Source organism: Electrona antarctica (genome assembly GCF_951216825.1).
Source record: "Electrona antarctica genome assembly, chromosome: 5".
NCBI lineage: Eukaryota > Metazoa > Chordata > Actinopteri > Myctophiformes > Myctophidae > Electrona > Electrona antarctica.
Genome location: NC_136810.1, coordinates 35,507,383 through 35,520,977, shown reverse-complemented (window position 1 = coordinate 35,520,977; position 13,595 = coordinate 35,507,383). Strand labels below are relative to the sequence as shown.

At 41.1% G+C, this 13,595-nt stretch overlaps 1 protein-coding gene across 2 annotated transcripts in view; it reads right to left on the bottom strand.

The window, feature by feature from the left end:
- Positions 1-229: 229 nt before the first annotated feature.
- LOC306923579 (RNA polymerase II elongation factor ELL2) overlaps positions 230-13,595 on the bottom strand; it is a 33,350-nt gene continuing 19,984 nt past the window's right edge. The window contains exons 4-13 of one of the 2 annotated variants that reach the window (XR_013790084.1): positions 11,339-11,493; positions 8,316-8,560; positions 7,233-7,357; positions 5,673-5,778; positions 4,820-5,276; positions 4,318-4,381; positions 3,466-3,637; positions 3,291-3,335; positions 1,479-3,178; positions 230-1,420 (exon numbers count right to left, since the gene is read on the bottom strand). Coding sequence is in view for 1 of the 2 variants with exons in the window: in XM_079501761.1 (XP_079357887.1) it covers positions 3,011-3,178; positions 3,291-3,335; positions 3,466-3,637; positions 4,318-4,381; positions 4,820-5,276; positions 5,673-5,778; positions 7,233-7,357; positions 8,316-8,560; positions 11,339-11,493 (1,537 nt within the window). In the remaining variant the exon portion in view is untranslated. Of the gene's footprint in view, positions 3,179-3,290; positions 3,336-3,465; positions 3,638-4,317; positions 4,382-4,819; positions 5,277-5,672; positions 5,779-7,232; positions 7,358-8,315; positions 8,561-11,338; positions 11,494-13,595 lie in introns of both variants that reach the window. The other variant, XM_079501761.1, reaches the window with a different exon arrangement.

Sequence of the window (13,595 nt, the reverse complement as noted above, 5' to 3'; positions counted from 1 at the left end):
CATTAAGACAAAAGTTGTGTTCGCTTGAAAGGATAATTGAATCTGGTCCCTATAGTTTTAAGTGAAATGAAAAGTCACAAGTAGCAATGATTTTGATGTTGTACATGCCATGGTAAAAGTTAGACAATTCCATTTTTTGAAAGGCATCTCCACCAAGTCCACAACCAGTAGCCAGATGATAAAATATCTAACTTCCGCCGTTGGAATCGATGACAAGAGAGTGAGTTTGATCATGTGTGACTATAAGAGGGAGGAATCTGGTCGTGTCAGGGACAGGGGAGTGCTCATTGAGGGAGGAATCTGGTCGTGTCAGGGACAGGGGAGTGCTCATTGAGGGAGGAATCTGGTCGTGTCAGGGACAGGGGAGTGCTCATTGAGGGAGGAATCTGGTCGTGTCAGGGACAGGGGAGTGCTCATTTTGCTTCACTTAACATAATGCATGAATCATGAATGCAATTTCCAAAACGGGCAAAAACCTATTCTGTCCACCGCAACTCAATGCGTGAGGCCATCGGCTGCTTGGCACAGGCACTCGCTCACCTCATGATCAAGTGATGTAAATACTAAACAGTCATGCATGTTATGGCTGGGCGATACGACTTCAAATCAATATCACTATTTCAAACTTTTGCCACAATTGTGATTAATGTATGTATGATATTTAGATTTTTGATATTTTTTGAAAATAGCAGATCTAGAAGCACTGGATGTGCCACATGTGTCACAGATTGGCAATTCTTTGTACCGTTGTACAAGAAAGTATAATACAGGGTTATGTGTCTAAACCAACTACGGTAATCCATTTTGTCGATTGTAATTTACAATCTATTACATTTTTTCATTTTCAAAACTATTTGGTTATTGATTTTAAATATCAGTTATGATATAATTATGTTCTGTATAACTGCCCAGCCCTAATGCATGTGAAACCATTCAGTTGAGAATGAAACAAAACGAGCATCTTCCTCTGGCACATCCAATTTAGCACAAACCGCCTCGGAGCATTCTGACACTGCTCTCTGGTGGCTGTCAGCGCACGTCAGCGTGATGCTTATTAACTTGTTGTTTGACACATTGTCTGGCCAGCTGGTACGTCAGTGACCTCACATGTGCCATGACATAGGTGAAGTTATTAAAAAAGCATCAAAATAAACCAGTATTTTCCATTACATAATGTAAAGGCGATTCCAGAAAGGCTAAGTGTTGGTTTTGAAAATAGCACTGCTAAGTTTAGCTAAATTGTATTTGAAAGACCAGTTTTCTGGACTACATGTTCTAGATTCACAACTCACCGCTCACTATCACGATGATACGTGGTTCTAACCAGACTCTGCACACTGAATTTCATGATGATTTCATGATTATGACTTCACCCTTTGTCAAGTCCGCCCCTGGTTGTGCCCCTCTTTGCACCCATTGGCTGCCGTTTCGTGGTTGGATAGAAATCCTTTCTTTCCATCCACTACCATTGAAATAACATTTTCAGTTGCTTCATATTGATATTCTGTGCATTCAATTCTTATTTTAAACTTCGTGTCAGTAAAAAAAAGAACATCACAGGTGCAGCATGTTGACTGGGCATATCATGTTTGTTTTTAGTTTTTTCCAAAAATGATGTTTTAGCAAATTCAACATAAACAAGGCAGAACCAGGGCGGAACAAGGCAGAAAGAGCCTGCTGGTTAGTCAGTCAGGGACCAATCAGAAGGCTGACAAATGGTGAATTAGAATGACAGATTGAAGTCTTATTTCTATCCACGTTTTTCCCCGCCAAGGTACTGGGGCTCTCCTTGTGTGTGTGCATTGCTTCCTTCAGGCCGTGTTGCCATGTCTGCTTATTATAAGCAACCTTTGACTTGTTTCTTTCTGTAAAGTCACTTGCAAATAAATTATTGGTAGTTGCTGGTTGATGTTTTTTTGGGCTTTATAGTAGTTGCTTATTTGCAGACATCAGACATCAATTTTTTTAAATATTCAAAATATTTTGATTTATTCTCAATGTGTTTTTAAATAACGGATGTACAACCTCACAATGTGTCGCTGTGAGCTTGTAGATCAGCTATTTTAATTGTGCTTGTTAGACCTGGCCACTTGTTTCTCTTGCAAAACTGGCAACACAGCAAGAGAAAGAGGAACTTATGCACACACAAACGCAATGCACTATGGGCTGTAAGAAAAAGGTGAATAGAATGGACGTAATTTTGTAGTAGTCTCCAGAAGTCCCAGGTGTTAGGAAAAGAAGTGGCATTTCCCCCAGGCTGTTATTACATGGCCAGAGCCAATATAGTCGTGTTTTTATGGGATTTGTATTATATTGATTTAAACCTTATTGTGGTGAATTAAGTTATTATCTCATTATTTATGTTTGTACCATTAAAAACAATGAATAAGCTAAGTACTTTGTACTTAAATATAAAGACTTTTGTAACATTTGTTTTCTGCTATGATTGTACCATCAAATCCATATGCTCCTTTTTGGTCCTGGCAAAAGACATACTTACAAAGTATGCGGGCAGGAGAATTTACATATATTTAGCATTTTCGATTTTAGAATAAAAAAAGCATTTGGCTTTCACTGCATCACCTCACCCTTTTACAGCAGAACAATGTCCAGCCATTCCAATAACAATCATTCTTAAAAACTATTGTATTAACCACTTAAACCCCAGCATCTATATTCTGAGGAAACCTTTCGCAGGAAAATAGCAGATCTACAAGGTCAGAGCGTGTCACATTCGCGACGCGGTGAGCCTGTTGGCCAGCTATTTTCAGCAAAGATAGTTAGTGTAGAGCGCAAAAACGGAAACGTCACTAGTATAGAGCCGTGAGGGACTCCGGTCAACCAAGTATAGGGTTTAAGTGGTTAAAAAGCGTCATTTGATCACGAGTTGGTGGTCTGGGCCCACTTTTGAAAAGAGAACCTTTCTCCTTGATTCCATGAACACTCAAGAGGAGTAAAGTGAATAGTGTTTCAGCTTGTATACAAAGTCCTTAACACTCCAGCTGGCCAGTCATTTGGTCCGTGTTGTAGAAGCTTTTGGTCCAATCACATTCCACCCCGGTGAGGGTGAGGACGGTGCCTGCGTCCGGTCATAGTCCATGATCAGACCTTTGATATGTGACAGTTTCAGATGCAGGTACTCACATCTCTTCTTCTCTTCCCGATACCCAGGAAACCTCTACAAAGAGAAAGGAAACCAAGTTAGCTTAGACAAAATGTGGGGATTTGTAAACACGAAACAATGTACAGTAGGATACTTTATTATTATTTATTTTTCTAAATATTCTTACTTTCTTATATTTTCTGTACTTTTGTAATATTTGGTCCTCCATAATCTGTAAACATTAAAATAAAATTATTGTTAGCAACAACAAAAAAACACATCTGTGTTCCAAAAAACATCAGGTCTGAAATCTGTTAAGAATCCAAAATAGAGCTGGCATCAGTTCCTGGCCCAGTCAGTACCTTGTACTCTTCTGTCCCCGGAGACAAACTGTTGATCTTTGAGCCCAGCTGTACAAACATCTCTGTGATAGTACCAATCCGGTTGTGAAGAGCTCTGTACTCATCGTACTCAGCACAGAAGTCCTCCTTATACTGTTGACGCTGCTCTAATGCTGTTATGGCATTGTATTTTCTGAAGGAAAAACAAAAGAACCATTCATAAAATGACAAAAACATTCCAGATAACTGTACTTTTTGTAAGTCTTCTTGCGTTTGTCTCTTGAAGGAATGCGACCTAGAATTCACTGTTCATGAAATTCATGCTGTTTCCTAGTCTGTCCAGTAGATGGCGACACAGATTGGTGGCAAGAACAGACTGTGACACGTCAAGGATTCAACAGTGTGATGTGTTGTCCAGATGTAAAAATGTAAGACATTAGATCATTTGTTTTCTGAGTCATTCTCTGTGAAGCTTTGTTATTACTATGTGTGACGGCCCTTTTAGACATTTGTTTTTCTTCCATTTTCACAATGTATGCGACTCTGCTGAATGTAAAATCTAAGCGTTTTGGGACAATCCTTTCTTAACCAAAATACGTTACGAGTAGGTGGCTGCTAACCTGAAACATCTCAGCAATCAAATGGGGTTAAAAATAACTAAGGCTGCAAACTTTAGACTTCATCAGGTGGATTGTTTGAGCAGGTTTCAGAAATGCCTTCTGGATCTGGGAGTTTAAACACGATTTATACTACAAGCTCACGACACATCGCAGACGTGTCACTTAAGTCACTTAGGTAATTAGGCTTTATTCAGAAACCAAGCACTGCGGTGAGGAACCTACAAAGCGTGGCCAAATGTGTTTTTGAACTTACATCAAATAGTCAGGCAGCTCCTCAGCAGATGTGCAAGTGACAGGTGTTTTAGCCCTGTCTGGGTCTGTGGATAAACACACACAAAGGGGGGGGGGGTTAAAGCAATTGGCCAATACAAAGGTGATAAAACTACCATCATATCAAGGCTGATGGATTCGTTTATCACTGTCCCTGATAAGAGACCTGCTCCGGGGAAAGTGGTGACGCCAGAGGCCCGGAGTGAGAGGCAACACTGCGTGCTCAAGAGGTCACCCAGCTGTTCCACAGTCAATCATCAACAGAGTAGAGGGCCGAAGAAAAGAAAAGTAATGGTACCAAACAACACGCTGCAATGTGAAAACGTTTCACTGCAGTTCAACTACGTTAATAGAACATTTCACTTGTACATTTACTAGACAGAAGCTGTTTTGGAGATGTGTTGTGGTCCAATAGGCTGTAAGACAAACCTGGATAATTAACTTCTTAATTATTCTTAATTGTTAATTTTGTATTTGTATTTTACCGTTGAGATTTTCCTGGTTTTGCTTCAGATCCGGGCTGGTCTCAATCCAGTCTGGTTTTAAGCGCTCTCGTTCCTTCTCCTTGTGCTTTTTGGACCTCTTCTTTTTATGTTGGCCATTGGCAAGCTGCTGGTCAGTGCAAACGGAGGTCTCAGTCTGTGGCGGCTTGGGACTTGGGGCTGCAGGGGTGGGCTCCATTCTCTCCAGTTTGGGAATAGTTGATGAGCCATGGACTTTGTGCCGCAAATAAAGGCCATTCGGGCTCCCCTGGATGTGATTGTGGCTCCTTTCAAACTCAGTTTTCGTCTGTACACTAGTGTTTCCTTGACTAGAGGAGGTAGGGGTCCCATTGGGGCCATGGTCTCCATTGGAAGGAGACTGCAGAGGTAAACTCTGGTCTAGTAGTCTTTGTTTCTTAGGGGTCTGACAACTTGAAGGGTCAGCGGGAACGGGGCGTTTCTACAAAATAAAGCAAGTGATTATTCAATTTCAGGAAAAAGGATTTTCTTTTTAAATAAAAGGCTCACAAGCTGTAACATAAGATGTTATGTTATTTTACATAGAAAAGGTATAACTGGATTTCTGAAGTAGAAGAGCCTCCACTGCCTCTAGCACTTCAATAAATACAAAACAGATGGTGCCACACCAATAAACTTTCCTTTTCTACTCTACAGAAGTGTATTTAGTCACAGGCTGCTGGACGTGATCACATTCGTTATTGAAATATCAATCAGAAATAACACTCTAAAGCAGTCTATATCAGCAGAGGAAAGCTGCAAACAATTCTCTGTTTTGTGCAAAAGCAATAAGCGAGGTAGAACTTCAAGGTATAATTCATTTGAGGTGAATATTTACCGCAGAGAGACTCTTGGCAGGGCTAAGTTGTGAAGGAGAATCCCCAGGGGTTTTCTGGTTGGACTGGAGACTCTTCAATTGGCTACTGTGGAGTGGCTGAAGTTTCCTGTAGAAACATCGAGAACATATCGCCTTCGGTGAGCCAGTTATCCTTTCTTATTTATTTATAGGCCTATGTTAGACTGAACTCCTACTGCAGAAGAGCTGTAAAAGATGAGCAGCAATTTATATGGGCCATGCAGTTCATTCTGACAGTTGTGCGCATTTTACGAGTAAACCGCAAATTATCCATCGCAATGATGCCTTCCAGAGTTAAAAAATGTTTTGAAACTGACACAACACATTTTCTTTTAGCATACCAAATAAAAACTAAAATAGCAGTCAAAGGCGTTCAATCCCATTGCAGCCATTAAGACTGAGTGGTATCCAATGCACTGAGCAGAACAATAGTAACAGATGCAGGCTCTGCAGGGCCAAGCCCTCTCCTCTGGCAATCTGCTTCCTACAGCTCCTTCCTCATCCAGACCTCGCTAGACCCAGAGACTAGTCGTTACTCCCAGTGGACTCAAACAACGCTTTCAACCACATGATCAATGGAATCTGTTCTAAGCTCCTGTACGGTTCAGGATATTGTTGATATAAAGCTTACAGACTCTGCAGCCAGCTAGAAATGATAAGGATCCAGTCAAAAGCGATAAAATATATTATGTCCTTTGGAATCAGCTACAGGAAGAAATGTTCCACTAATGAAAAGCATTATGTATCCTGTTCATATGTAGCAGAACATTTTGATAACATCCATTTCGAGCCTCTTCTTTTCTTTCTTTTTTGTATCTGAGAGTCGGTTGTAAAATGAAAAGGCTGTGCAATCAGCTGGGTTTGCAGTTCTTTCCAAACGTTTTTACAAAGCACGCGGCCAGAGTGTTTACTGCCAGGTAGAGCACAGCACACATACAGTACAGTACAGAATAGAGGGACGGCTTTCATCCTGAACAGCTCAGCCCCTGCTACTCTGAGCCTCCTGTCTGTGCTAATGCTATTTGGCAACACCATGCAGTGCATATTTTGCCCCTGCTTTGATGTGGCTATTAACAGATTCATCAGTGCAGAGATGTGGTCATTTAGTAGCTCGCCTTTCACTGTGATCCCACCGGACTCCTATATTAATACGGCCATATTAATGCCAGCACATTGTCAAAATGCATCAATCCTCCTGTGAGGGTCATTTCTCACAAATATCTGCAGTGTCAAAGAAAGCGTGAAAGAAACGTTTTGTTACAGGTGTCCACACAAGTTTACCAAATGAAACAAAACACCACCATGTTGGGGTGATCCCATAGCCGAGTGGTTAGGGTGCAAACCACGTGGGCTCTAATGCCTGACAGCGAGATCCCAATTCGATTCCCAGCCAGCCAGACCAGACTCTGTGTTTCCTGTTTCTCTACACTGTACCGAGCAAAAACGATGACTCACCACCACGTCATAACGAGTTCAAAAACTGAAAATGCATAATTCACATGAGTATGATCGCTGGAGATAAATGACAGAAATCAGACCAACCTGGCCAGCAGCCTGTGGATGAGTTGCTTCTCCTCCTCTAGATAGCCAGCCCAATCCTTCTGGACATGCCTGTAGAACTCATCCTTTAGAGTGAAGCTTTGGTCCTTAGGGCTCAATTTAGCAACCTGGAAAAGAATGGCTCCACATTAAGATTAGCTGAATACAACAGATATTTAAGTGAGAATAACCATAGTAAAAGTATCACATGCCTTGACCCCATCTTAAAGTAAAACAAGACGTAGGTTTTTAGTGACCGTAAGAAATCCATAGTCGTGTGAACCAAAGCACTTCATATCTACTGATAAAGTTTTAAGTGAAGTGAATTTATCACATGCTGAACTGAATCTACCCAGACTACATTCTGAAACCATCTCCTTTTCATAGAACAGTCAGTCCAGCTGGAGACTCCCCACCCCTCTCCTGTCAAAACACAATCTTCTCCTCAAACGATAATTAAAGCACAGCCCTAATTACAGCTACCAGCGTCGGCACAGTCTCCCCTTGACGACTGCGGTGGTACTTTCAAACATAACCGAGTACAGGAAATACACCTCAGATAAACTTACTTGAGATCAGCCATTTAGAGATTTTTCGCTTGTGGCAGTAAACGACTATTTGATGTTTCTGGAGTGAAGCCCAGCAGTGATGTCCATTGGCCAGTGAAGCCAACTTTTAAAGAACCAATGCATTTTTTTTACCCTTTCATCCACTGGTCTCAGTCATACTTATGTGATGTGATGATTACAAAATATAAGCAATAATATATTTCAAAGGAGGATTAGACTAATCAAATCCATCATGATTTACACATAATTCTGTGTTTCAGCTGCTACTCCTAAATTCTCCACATTTAAACACTTGGACCCTAGCATCCCTATTCTGGGGTGGAACATCTGCCAAATATATCATCTACAAGCGTTGTGAGCTTGTAACTTTCTGCGAAGAGATTCTGTGCAGAGGGGAAAAGAAGAGCGAATCAAGTACAGAGCCTACTCAGGTCAGGTTTTACGAAGTATGGAGGGCTTAAGCGGTTAAACACTAGCCAGCTACGATGACTACACAGCAACGTGCCAGATGTCTCACCTCGTCCAGAACTGAGGTCAGGTCAGCCTTGTCCTTTAGACTGGCCTTCTCTCTCTCCAACCACAGTAGCAGCTCAGGTTTCCTGTAGGTTTTTAAGGCCAGAAGGTGAATGATGCGTTCCCTCAGCGTTCTGTGGGCCACAGGGCTGGGAGCCTGGGTGCTCTTCTTGTGGCTGGGGGAGTGCTTGTTACTGCCGTCTGTGCTCAGTGCTGGGCCATGCTTCCTCTGTACCTTCACACATTTACCTGAGATCGACAAGGCAAGGCAAGTTTATTAGTACAGGCAGCACAATTCAAAGTGCTTTACTTAAGACATCAAAGACACAGAGCATAACAAACACATTCAAATAAAGTAATATAGTACAAATGAAACAGAACATTAAGAGAGTAAAATTACAGATTTTGGAAAAAAATGGACTCATAAGGCAACACACTTTCATCTTTCAATCGTCATCAAATACAGTATGCAAACACAATGCAGACAAGCACAGAACATCCTTGCAGACGCAGGGAGACAAAAAACTATTTGATGCTATGCGTTTTTAGCTATTTCTGAAATAGGGCTTAAGTGTTTAAAACACACACATTTGGCGAGAGCTGCAACAACCCTGTGCGCTCATGCACTTGAGTGCTGGTGTGTCAAGGCTGTGTTACTGTGAGTGGAACACTGTGAAAGGGGTTGACAGTAGGGTAAGCTTACTGCTGAGTAAACAGAGGAGCATGGAAACCAAAGCAGCGAACACAGAGAGGCCCTTTCTTCCCACTGCAGTGCTAATTCAGCCGGACCCAGACAGGCAGGGCACCACGGTGCATATAGCTATCTGCCGACCTTAATCTCATTATAACTTTAAGCCATACTTTGAAGGTTGCCATAGGAGCAGAGTCTCTTTACAGGGAGGATGTAGTATCAGATAGCCGCTGATTCACACAAAGGAATGTAAGCATATAAACTGTACTAATTGTAGCTGTATTGCATAATTATAGCCTTACAGTACGGACATTATTCATGTTTCGTGTTATTTTTTAAATGCTGTCTAATTTACACATTGTCACAATACTCTGTCGCTCAACGAAAGTAACTGATTTTCATTGTGACAACTTTGAATCGAGTCTGAAGAATAATCTGTTCTGTCTGTATTATTCAAGGTGCCAGAGTATGCCAAATAGTTTTTTTGTTTTGTTTTTTGTTCATGAAAGTGTGAAGAAATGCCATTACATGCAAAATGTGACAAATCCAAACTTTGTGAGGCCTTTCATATTAGAAACCTCATACAGTATGCATATAAAGAGACAGTCTTTCCATTTAGCGAAATACCTATTGGCAGCCATCCCTGATTGACAGCCAAATATACAAAACTTTCAGGAACTTGTACTGACATAGTCTACTTTGGATTACTTTGAGTTTCAAACATGCAGCAACTAGAGACATTGTTGAAATTGGAATAAATCAGCTTTGGGGAGGTTTTAAACTGTCAAGATATCTTTATAGCAATATTTGCCATGACATTGGAGGCCTACTTTAGATAATTGAGGTGGTTCTTACTGTTACTGAGAGTACAGTATTCTTTCAGTAATGAAAAAGAAAACAGGAGATGGCTTTGGGGTTAATGTGTGTGAATAATTAACTCTATTATATAACAAATATCTAGGAGGGTCCACTGTTTGCCAGGACCTTGATCCGAAGACATGTGTCCAAATTCCCATTCTGTATGTCAGTGACTAAACTGACATACTCTTTTCTCTTAAATAAAATGCTTTTCTCTGTCAACATGTCTCTACTCTGCAACCCATAAATAATTGTTATTTGTTAATATAGCATCATTATAACACAGGAAGAGTGTCAGTCACCACTGAGGTATATTGTATGTTGTTCTGCATTGCAGGGACTTCAACAGCCTTGCAGTTCACCTCTCTTTAGTATCTACAGGCCTCAGTGTCTGTAAATAAGACAGTCCAGATGTCTGTAAACTTAAAGGCCATGTTTGACAGCATGTTTCTAACCAGCCTCTGTCATTTCTCTTTCAAACAGTTAGCAGACATTGAGACAGAACTTGAGAGGTAATTTCAGGAACAGAGCATGGCATGTACATTGGAGAAACTGGTTTCAAGATCTGCATATTTGACTCATGCAGCAATTACTACTGTTACAATGCCATGACGTTCTGCACAGCATGTTGCCATGCATAAAATATAAGCTACACAAACATGTCAGTTCACAAGGGAGCTATAAATGTCATGAATCCTCCAGACTAAATCATTTAGAAAAGATAGTGTGTTCCTCTCAAAAGATAATTACAGTAAAACCATGGGATAGCAAGTGGTTAGCAGTGAGAAAAACAAATTAGTCAGAGAAAACTCTCAGGTCTAACCCCCAGTATGCAAGGTTAAGTACAAATGTTATACGTAAATTGCAAAATTTCAAGAAATGAAATATAATTGAATCCCTGCTGAAGTAATTAAATTCTTAGGCAAAACTTCATCTACTCAGCATGAGACTTGTTATTGCATACTTCTGGCAAACTCAATCACATTAATGGTGCTGGCAGGCAAGCTGGCACGGTGCCGGATCAATCTGGTCAAAATGAAGGTAAAATTACAAGAAAGGAAATGGGGGCATCCCTCCTGCATGAATAATTGCAGACCGACATTTTGATCAGTTATGTGATAATTTCCACACCATATGGCAATTATCAGCAGGATGAAATGGTGAGAAGCAGAACATTCTGTGTGGTAAAAGGCTTATCCTATCCTCTAGTTACATTTCAAAATAAAAAGGTTATTAGCTCATGTAGGTTCATATTATATACAGTATATTGTAGCAGTCAGGCGCTAACATAAAACCAAGAAACGGAAATAAAAAAATTGCAAAAGCAGTAGTTTCGAGCTTATATATCTGCTACCTTTGATGCTTTTGTGTGACACTGTAGTATGATCAAGTAGGCCGTTAATTACACCCCCCCCCCCAAAAAAACCCAACCATAATATGTAACAGCGACGATATACAGTAGTAATTAAAAAACATACTTGGCCCTGGCTTGATCTCGATGGCCGAACGGCTCATGATGTCTTTCTCCACCTGCGACATTCTCTCCCGTGTCATCTGGTAGGAGTCGTCTGTGGCACAAACTGTGATCTTGTCCTGAATGCTGCCCTGGCCCTCCAGGTGCTCCCTACCCTCCCTGTCAATGGAAGAGAACACAAGGAACAAGCTCAGTCTAACTGTGTGTCATGGTGCGGCACGTGGAGAACTTGTGAAAGTTCTGATGATGATTCTTTGTTGTTCTGTGTTCCCAAAACAGGGACCTCAGGTTTAAAGTGGTACACACACACACACACACACACACACACACACACACACACACACACACACACACACACACACACACACACACACACACACACACACACACACACACACACACACACACACACACACACACACACACACACACACACACACACACACACACACACACACACTTTCATTTCAAGGACCCCCCAAAATCATATTAATTTGACCACGGAGGTGCGGACCACCATCTGAAAATATTTTATGCCAGGGATATCTGCACAGTGTTTTGGAGTGTGAGACTGCCGATTTTGAACAATTTTATACAATGTTTTTTTATTCTAAATTAGCAATGATTTTATAAAAAAATATTTTGATGCTATATTATTAAAACACTTTGAGGGCTTTAAATTGTTTAATCAAACGATCAACTCTGCTTAATATGCTAAACCCGCTATTTGTTCTATGTGTTTAATTCGCCGTATTTTAATAATTAAAAAGAAACTGCGGCTTTGTCGCGGACCTGGTGACAAGGCTGTCACGTTATGATGACGAAACCGGAAATCAACCCATGCTCTGGGCTGCTAGGGCTTCTGGGAAATTGAGCCCAATGCAAGTGAACGAGGGGGTAGGGACAATCTTGGCTCGCTTTGCTCTTTGTCTGTGACCCGGATCAAGGAAGTGGCTCAAATACTTCGGCGTATGCTGCAAAGGTAATAAAACAATCTAGGCAGCGTAGAATATTTTATTAAATAGCGGGGAACGCGGGTTACGCAGTAGTCCTGTTAACACTGGGTGGGGACCCCCTCAAGCTCCCCTCGTCGAGAACCACTGGTCTAGAGAGGTGGTTCTCAAAGTGGGGTACGGGGACCCCCAGGGGTCCTTGGGGGGTTTCCAGGTGGCCCACAGCAAAATGTGTTAATACAGCTTCAAAATCATTTTAACCCCTTCATCCATGTTGTATATATAATAGCAGATATAAAAGCTCACAGCTTGTACATCGGCAAGTATTTATTTATTTTAAACGCAAATCTTCTCTTCTGTGGGTCCCTGGCACAAGATATTTTCAGATGGGCGTCCGTGGCCAAATAAATGTAAATTTTGGGGGGTCCCTGACATGAAGTTTGAGAAGCACTGGTCTAGAAGAGTCTGTAATAATTTCATTTGTCACACATGTGGCCCGGCCTCTACCTCTATCTATATGACTTACGTCTATATAGACGTTACAGTCGTATGCTGCGGTATAGAATGTGAAGCATGAGAACTGCATTATATAAGTGAGTAATTGTGAGGGCTAAAAGACTCTTCTGAGTAGCAGCCAGGCCAAATAAAGCAGCACTAATGTAACCCCTAGCAGACCCTTTGACCCCGCATCACCACAAATACTACCTCACTGTTCTCAGTTATTTTCTGCACGCACCTCTGAGGTCAGGTGCAGCGTGGCTGGCAAGTCAGCCGCTGCGTATTAGATGTTGTGAAATGCCTAAGTCACAACCAGCGGTGGACGAAATACTCAAGATTTATGTAGCAGCATTTAGGAGCAATACCGCAAGGTAAAGATACTTTACTAAATGTATTGGCTTCAAAATACTTACAGTACCAAAGTAAAAATACTTTTTACTTCCGAAATATGTCAATTGTTATTTGTTAATGGGTAATGCATGTTTTGTATATAAAGAAGTAAAATGATATGCACATCCCAGTTTCAGAATACGGTGCTGGACCCAAACCGTTGGGCGAACCGTTGTTGTATTTAGGTTGAAATAAAAAAGACGGGGAGAAGAACTATATCGTGTGCGGACATTCCACTTTTTTCTTCATTTAATGCATGTTTTGTATTCATAATTTAAATCTGCAAATTAACTAGTAATAAAGCTGTCAAATAATTGCAGTGCAATTACAAGTAGAATATTTGCCTCCGATATGTAGTGGGGTGGTGTAAGGAAATACTCGAGTACAGTAAATGTGCCTTAAGTAACAGTACTTGAGTAA